The following is an 8,885-nucleotide window of genomic DNA, read 5'->3' as shown; positions in this document are numbered from 1 at the left end:
CGGTAGGCAGGTCATGGGCTAGTCGTAAAACGGCTAGCCTCAGGGGTTCAGGAATCGCCAACTGTCACAGTTCACCATGTCCTTCCCGCACAGGTACAACCCTATACAGCAATCCCCCTGCAATCTCAAAGTGGGGACCACTCCTTGTACTCTCTCTTGCTCCTGAGGGGTCGTGGGCTTGTCTCAGGGCATGGACAGAGAGGCATCATTTTGCTGGAGGAAGACCAGCCGCTTGCGGGAAGGCACACAGGGCTGTAAGGCCTACGTCTTCCTCCTCCCCTGCCAAGGCAACCTCCGAGCTCACCTCCCTCACCAGCTCTTCAAAATGGGGCCAATCACGTCCAATTATCACTTCGTACATTAAACTGAGGACAACCCCCACCCTGCATAGGAGTACCTTCCCCTTTACCTCCCCCTTAGCCCATCGAGTGGCATAAGGCTTGACATCCCCATGTATACCTTTCACCTGTAGTACTTCTGCCAAAGGGCTGCCCCGGGCTTGCCTAACCAGGGTGCGACTGTAGCCAGTGTCTACCAAGGCCTCAACCTCCTTTCCATCCATCCTGGCCTGAACCCGCCAAGCTTGCTGAGGGGCGGCACTCACTGGGGCGGAACACAGACTTCCACGAAGTCACACTCCATCAACGGACAGTCTTGCCGGAAATGCCCTTCCTTGCCACAAGTAAAGCACACTGGCTTCTGCTGGGATCCTCTTCCTTTCCCACTTGTAAGGCGCTGCAAATCCGGGGGGGGGGGGGGGGGGGCGGCACACACACTTCCAGCTGGGTGACATTCTTAAGTCTCATGCCCCTTCCAGTGGGTGTGGGTTCAGCAGGTCTTGCTCTCTCTGGGCCCTTCTGTCCCGGCCCCCAGGGGCTTTCTGCCTCTGACCCTCCTGCCAGGTTGTCCCTGGCCTGTCTCCTACATCTGGCTCTTCTGCAGCCACAAAGGTTTCCATAAGTACGATGGCCTCCTCTAGGGTTTCAGGCCTTTGGCACCTAACCCAGTTTCTGGCTGGGGTGGGCAGGATGGTTATAAACTGTTCCAGCAGGACCAGCTCAGCCACCTATTCAGTGCTGCAGACTGCAGGCTTCATCCATCTCAGCCCATTAGCCCGAATTTTCTGTCCCAAGGCTCTGGGTGATGTGCCAGTCGCAAATACGACCCCTCTCATCCGCTGCTGATAGGTCTCTTCAGAAACATTCAAAATCCCTAGAATGGCCACCTTGACTAAATCATATTGGCCTGCTGCTTCCTGGGTAAGGGTATCCACTGCTTCTTGGGCAGGACCCATGAGGCAAGGTGTCAGGATGAGGGCCCACTGGTCTATGAGCCACTGGGCCACAAGGGCAACCCTTTCAAAGGTATTTAGAAAGGCTTCAGGGTCATTTTCTGCAGTCATCTTAGAGATCTGCATAGGCCCTGGGCTCTTTCCTCCCATCTGTCCTACCAAGGTCTCAGCTTGAGGGCTTTGTAGTCCCCCCAGCACTTGCTGAAGCAACAAGCTTTGGTACTGGAGCTGGGCAGTGAGCTCCTCTGTCTCCTCACAACCACACACACACACACACACACACAACCCCTGAATGGAAGTCTGAAGAAAGATAAGATTCTGCCACAGAAAAGACTGTGTCCTACCATTCCACCCATTTAATCTATAAAAATATAAGAAGAAGCCTCAACATTCTGACATGAGCTTTGCTAGTATGATTAAACTGATTGGATGTGTGTCACACTTTTACAGGCTTCCATCTTTCTAAACTTTATCTGTGGACTTCCAGTGCAGCACCGAGGCTTTAGTGGGTGAATGCAGCGGCAGTTTCATGTGTACAGCCCATGGTTGCATGGGATGAAATATAAATTACAGTCTACTTCCCTAATCAGATGTGTTGAACTTCATCTCCCACCAGCCCCAGCCCGTAATCAGGAATGCCAATAGCTCTGGCCCAACACATCTGCAGAGCACCAGGTTGGGGAAGACTAAATTAGAGCAAAGCAGTATAAAAGACTTCTTTGTCTTGTTCAACTTGTTTTTCCTCCTGTTCAACAATCCTATATTCCCTGTTTCATGCCTATACTTCTGCCTAACTCCAGTTCCAGGCATGTATTAATCCAATAACTCATCAGCCAATCCCAGCACTGGAATGCATAAACAGAGAAAGTAACTCTGGCCATCAGAAGATATAAGCTAAATTTGGAAGAGACCCCAAAATGACCCACTGGCCAGTTTGGTGCAATAGGAAGCATAGTTCCAGCTTCAGAGTCTTGGGCCTCACTTGCACCTGCTCACCTTGCCCTGAATTCACCAGAAGCAGGGCTTTGTTTGGAGGTGGCCATGTAATGCAGGGCTGCTGCTTAGGTTTCAGTAGGCAGCGCAATATAGTGCTGACAAGGCACTAGCAGGGGACTGCAGGAAAACAGGGTGGGACAGTAAAATGATGTCTGCAAGCTAGCCTCCACTTGTGTGGAGGTTTGCTTCCTGGTTTAGTAAATTTATATCCCACCTTTTTTCCCCTTATAAAGAACTCAGAGCAGCTTACATAACACTCCTCCTCCTGCTGCTCTCATATCTTTATGCCTCTGCTGGTATTTTTCTGCCCACCACCACAGAAATATGGGCCCTGAAAGGTTCTTGAAACTGAGATTCAGCCCTCAAACTGAAAGGGGGTTTGCACCCCTTCATAAAAAAGAAGCTAAAAACGAGGAAGTTTGTGCTTAGAGCTGTGGCTGACGTGCAGCTTCCTGCACTCACCTCTACCCACCCACACAGCCTCCTCCACTGATATTGATTGACTCCATAGTTTTGGAAGCTTGTTGCTAGATTTCAAAGTAAACATGCATTTAAGGCTTGTTTGTTTGTTTTTAAGAATTGCACATTAATTCGTGAGAGGGAACAGTTAGCCTGCATGAATGAGGCCTCATATCTTACAGTTTTACTGTGCTTCTGCCACTATCCATTCCACTGTAAGACTAACATTGCACATCTTATGTTCTTGTTTTGTTTAAACGCTTGATTAACCACCTTTCCAACATTCAGTGTGTCTGGCCTACTTTAACACATCAAACTGAAGAACTACCCCCCCTACACCAAATAAAATTAAAGGAATGAAAGAACGTGCTTAACAAAATTCCTTAACATTTCACAAGTAGGGGATCTCACTTGGGAAGGCAAAGAACTCTTACAAGCAAGCAAGGGTTCAGCGTACCCTCATAAGTGTAATTATGGATAGATAGGCAGAGCCCCTAATTTTTGTTAGTGGCTTACACTGAGGGAATATAAATTTACTGGTGACAGTAACAAAAAGCCAATGCAAAGGAAGGAGAAATTAGCATAAAGGGAAAGCAAGCTGGAGTCTGGGGGTCCAATGATGCAGTGGGATGCTAGATGTCAAAGAGAGTGGTCCTCCTGTACCTTTCCTTGTAGAAGAACAGAATTCTTGCAGGTGGAGATGATAATGCACAAGCCAGCAGAACTCCTTTCTTCTATATAGCCACTGAAGGTCCAGGAGCTCTCTCCTCATTGGTAACCTGAATCCAAGTATAAGAAACATTTCTGGCCCTCAAGATATTGCTGGATTTTAATTCCATGCATCCCTTCTTATTGACCATGGTGGCCTGGCTGACAGGAATCATACGTAATCCTTGACCATGGGAAAGCTCGCATTCTTCAGCCCTACCCTAAGGGGAATGGAACTATTTTTAAAACCACCTCAGCCACCAGATATTTTCCGGCATGACCCATCCTTTTCCTCGACTTCTTTAATAGACTGCCCTATCATTATTCCACCAATGTTGGAGCAAGCTCTGTGAATTAGGAGTAGATGAGGTCTCCGAAGTCCCACCTGCAAACAGTGGAGGCAGTTGATACTCCAGGATAAGATTTGCCATGGTGAGGTTCCAAGACAAAACAAAGCAAAAACTGGGTGATACAGAAGGTAGATCTGGACTCTTTGAGGATGACTTGTGAAGGTTTAAAGCAGCAGTCCTGCACCCATTCAACAGGAAGCAACCCCAACTTGGTTTCTATGGGACTTATCCCTGAGCAGACAAGTACAGCAGCCTTTCTCTAGCTGGCACCCTCCAGCTGGACTATAATTGGATTATAGTTCCCATAATCCCCAGCACTGATGTATCATGTAGGATTGCATCGCCGCATGCCTGCTGGATCTAACAGATCAGCTGTTGATGCCCTTGATGGCACACTTAGGCCAAGTGATCACTGTCCACCCATAATGCTTGAAAAGCTCCAGAAATATCTGTGTAATTCATTGTTATCCCACTGCTTTCCCAAGAGGACAGGGTTCTTATCCTGCCCCATTTTATCCCCATAACAGCCCAGCAACCCTGTTGAGCTGAGACTCACCCAAATTGCTTCATGGGTGTTGGGGGAATTTGAACCCAAGTATCTCTGATTCTATTCTATCCCTTTATCCCAGCCTTACCCAAGGTGATGCTCTTCCGATGTTCTGGAACACAACTCCTATCAGCCCCAGCCAGAATGATTAATAATCAGGGATGATAGGTTGTGCTGTGAAACATCCAGAGGGCACCTGCTTGGAGCAGCCTGCTCGAACCACTATAGCATTCTGACTCAAATGCCAGGATGGAAGAGTGACGGAATATGTTTATCAGTATCGTGAGGCAGCACAGGTCACTAAGGACCAAATTAAGTATTATTGCAAAGTGAAATCTATTAATTCAGGTTCAATTAATCCAAAATAGCAACTGATCAGTGATTTCATAATTAGTCACACCAAAATTCACTCCTCATCCTGAAAGAGTGGGTTGGGTTTTCTTCTTATTATTTCCCCTCATCCAAATGTGAATCAAAAAGTGGTCTTGAGCCTATGAATCGTGAATTCAATTGCATAAACATTTGGGGAAGTATCTTACCTGAAAAAAATCCATAAGAGCTCATGCAAACATCCATGTCATCTCCACTGGGCTCTATTTAACATTTTGTCTGAAAAACACCCACCTGCACATTAAGTCAATTTCTTTCATCAGTCTAAACTCTGCAGACCCTTCTTTATTTTGGCAACCAGAAGCCCTCCAGATTTGTTGGCTTACTATTCCTACAGTCTCCAGCTAGTGTGGTGGTGCAGCATGAAGTGAGAAGAGAACTAATTCAGACAATATTACCCAGAACGCTTTCTTTTTTCATCCCAAACATTGTAGGAACAATTTCAACAAAATCAAACTGTTTTTTCACATCAGGCTTGAAGACACAAAACAAAGGCAGAAAGCAGTTGTGATTTTGCTGTTGTTAATAGGAATGGATTTTGTGTTTGTTTGAGGGAATATCCAGGTATATGTAATTTCGGATCTGGGATGAAAGAAAATCATGGAAAGGTGTGAATGCATTCCTGTATTGCAAAGAAAGGCAGAAGTGACAAGGAAGAGGAGTGGCTGTTTGAATAACAAATATCAGCTCAAAAATAATTTCTTTGGACTTGTGGTTAATTAGCTGGGTTTATAAGGACAGTTTTGAGAAGTCACTGGAGCCTTCACCAATGTGTGTGTACATGCATACACATCGTTCTCTCTCTCCATGGTGACAGTAGTAGAGAAGGACTGCAACCCTAGACATACTTACCTGGGAGTTAGCCCAATGAAATTGGCTGAGATTACTTCTGGGTAAATGTAGCTTGAAGTGGGTTGTAAGGAACGATTTCCACTGCGCCCAGAACTAAGTCTTTTAAGCGCTTTGCTAGGCAGTTCAGTTTACTCCCTGAAGCAAAAGGGTGCATAGGCTGTCAATTAGACCTGGTCACTTTCTCAAACATGGAATGCTTGCCAGGTGTGAACTAGTTCATTGGGACCAATAAATGCCTTCTGCACATGCATTCGCTTTTGTATTGTCTCATGTCCCAAGAGTTTCCTATCAAATTCTAGCTCAAATGTAGTGCTGCGAGCAAGTAATCTGTGCCTCCTTTTCAAGTTGATGCCTTTCCAGACATCTCAAACTATAACAGTCGCCATTTGCAGCCAAGCAGACCAATGCAAGTTGCATACTGACGGGCGGGACGTGCTTCTGTCTAACTTATGCCCGGGTCCTGTGTGTCTTTCTCCGTATCCACCAGCAAGAAAACGTCTCTGCCCCTCCCGCTCTGGTTCTAGACAGGTCCGACAGGCAAGGAAGTGTAGGAAGCCATCGTTCCTTTGCAGCTTTTATTAAAAAATATAGATATTAAACGTTCTCTTACACAACCAAATTGACCGAGCGCTGAAAATATGTTTTATTTGTGAAAATGTTTACAAAGAAGAAACATGGAAGTAAAGAAGAGTGGGTTCGAAATAGCTACATACAGAGACGCCCCCACAACCCTCTTCCCCACTCACCACCCCAGAAGACAAGGGGCTCTCATTCGACTGCGTCCAGTGGCTGAACCCCTGGAACCTGCCCCAGAAGAGTTGAATTTTAATCTCGACAGGGAATGGGGGGACGGGCGAGGGAGAGGAAAAGAAAAGGAAGGCGGGAGAAGTTACGAACAACACCTGGGTGCAACGCGGGACATGCTACTCAAGGGCTGTAGTAGGCGGTGTGCCTCAGACACTCTCTACGGAGATCAAGCTGCTCGAATAAAAGAAAGAAGAAGGGGCTGGACGAGGACGAGCTGCGCACGAGGGGTCTGTTTAAATACATGTCGAAAGGGCGTGCTAACCGGAGGATCTCTTTGGTAGGGGGACAGGCGGAGGGCACGAGCGCGCTTCATTTCCCGATGATTTCCATCAGTTTCCTGTTGCTGTGAGCCTGCTGAGCCAACTGTTCCGCTCGGGCCATTTCCAAGACTTCCCGGAGGAGATGGAAAGTCAGGTCCAAGGAGATCGGCGGCTCCTCGGACCGTTTCTCGGCTTCCAGGTGGGCGCCGCCGTCTTCGCCTTCCCAGGAGTCGGCGGCGCCCTCTAGCGAGCGCTCTTGAAGATGCTGCAGCTGCTGAACCGCTGCTCGGAAAAAGTTACCAGCCGATGCCGATGCTGCGAGGTGGCTGTTGCTGGTGCTGGACGCTGAGGCGAAGGAGGTGGCAGGATTCTTGTGCAGGTTGCCCAGGCGCAGAAAATACTCTTCCCCCATGCGAAGCAAGATGGGCTGTGGATGCTCTGCAAAATCTGGCCGCTGCAGTGCGCTGTCGGCGGCGGGAGCTGCTGAGGAGCTCTTGCTCAGGGCTCTACACTCATGGCAGGGCAGGAGGGCCACCAGCAGAATCCCTGTAGAGACTAGCAGCTGGATCTTCATGGTGCAGCGCCCCAAATCTGCAAAAGTGGCAAGAGGGGAAGGGAGTGGGCATAACTGGCTGTTTAGAGGGCTTCGTGAGCGAGAAGCGCAGGAAAAGGCAGAGAGGTTGGTCCGCGCTTGTCGCTGCCCGTGGTGCTGATACCCGTCGCTATTTCCCTCCGGGGAATCGCCCCCCTTTATTATGGCACAGTCAGCCGTGTCTTTCTCGCGTACAACCTGACACAATCAACCCAGCCAAATCCTTCATGATCACATGCGGAAGGGGGAGTTTGCACCCTCTCTTTGGGTCAAGGAAGGCCTGAATCCTGTCCTTATTAAGAAAGAACATCATGGTCTAGGAGCATCCGATAGCTGTATTTATGGGGGTTGCTGCAGATAGATCAAAGTCCTGTTCAGCTGATCCTTCAAAGTCCTGTTCAGCTGATCCTTAACCTTAGCATAGGAAACCCTGATATTTCAACCATTGCAAACGATACAATTCTTCTTCCTCTGCTTCTGCTGCTTTAACAAACATAAAGCCCTTTTAGAGTTTCCAGAGGAACCCTAGAATGGCCACTTTGTTCCCCTTACACAAATCCTTCACCAAAATCCTAGGATGGCTTTCTTTTCTTAGACTGCGTGTGCACGGACAGTCTGTTTCCCTCTCTCTCTCTCTCTCTCTCTCTCTCTCTCTCTCTCTCTCTCACACACACACACACACACACACACACACACACACACCAACTACACTCGAAGCACACACTTATCCAAAGTATAGCAGCACTTTGTCAAGTGAAGTTTGCTCCGTGCCTCCAGTGAGTGGTTAATCCGGATCATTCCATACCTTGGAGATGCAGTAGAGTTAAGTCGGACAGGTGGAGTCAGCGAGTGGTCGGGTTCGCCTTTTTCCCTCTTCCTCTCCGGATGTGTATCTAACGGAGCTTGTCTCCTGGAGTCCTTCAGTGATCAGATTGCCTCCTAATTACAGCCGAGGTGCGTGATTTTTATAGGTTAGACCCTGTTGTGGAATCACGCAGCCCTCGCCTAATAAGCTGACGATTTCTTGACAGCTCGCTTGCGTGCCCCGATCCTCTGCTGAATAAATCATGGGGGCCGTTTCAGAGCAGCAATGGGCAACGTCCTGCTATCACAACCCAGAATCTCACATCCAATTATATCAACAGATATTTATCGCCTCGTTAGTGACGTCAGTAAAGCCCGCGACAGAGAAGATCGGCAGGACACGCTGCCCATTGACAAAAACCCTTGAATGAAGAGTTCTCGGAAAGGGAGGGGGGATCCAACTGCAAGCGCCACCTCTTACTATCAAAGGTCAAGGGGGGGCTAAAACTTTCCGCTTTGGCTCCCAGTGGAGGAAAGTGCCTGCAACTGAAGCAAGAATCTGGTGTGTCTCCTCCCAAGTGAGTATCTTTAAAAGGGTTCGACTGCCTTACCAAAACTTTTCCGTATGGGATGTGATGGAACGACAAACTGAAGGCTGCTATATCAAATCATCTGGGCATTTCCAATGCCAATTTTCCCTGCTCTCAAGTTGCAGGAAAGGTATCCAAGCATCAAACGTTTTAGGGAGTGGAAAACTCTAGAGGAAATCTGACAATGAACCCTACCTTTCAAAAGTGGTCTTCCAACCGTGGATGCAAACAAAGAATGC

At 48.0% G+C, this 8,885-nt stretch overlaps 1 protein-coding gene across 1 annotated transcript; it reads right to left on the bottom strand.

Moving 5' to 3' along the window:
- Positions 1-6,709: 6,709 nt before the first annotated feature.
- Positions 6,710-7,234, bottom strand: CRH (corticotropin releasing hormone). The gene has a single exon (XM_044424433.1). The coding sequence runs from the start codon at positions 7,232-7,234 to the stop codon at positions 6,710-6,712; it is 525 nt and encodes a 174-aa protein (XP_044280368.1).
- Positions 7,235-8,885: the final 1,651 nt, after the last annotated feature.

Source organism: Varanus komodoensis, unplaced genomic scaffold (assembly GCF_004798865.1).
Source record: "Varanus komodoensis strain SLA01 unplaced genomic scaffold, ASM479886v1 scaffold14_1, whole genome shotgun sequence".
NCBI lineage: Eukaryota > Metazoa > Chordata > Lepidosauria > Squamata > Varanidae > Varanus > Varanus komodoensis.
The sequence above is the reverse complement of the archived record's forward strand: the minus strand, read 5'-3'. Positions and strand labels throughout refer to the sequence as shown.

Coding starts and splice junctions, on each gene's coding strand:
- CRH (XM_044424433.1), bottom strand. CDS start 7,234: ATGAAGATCCAGCTGCTAGTCTCTACAGGGATTCTGCTGGTGGCCCTC.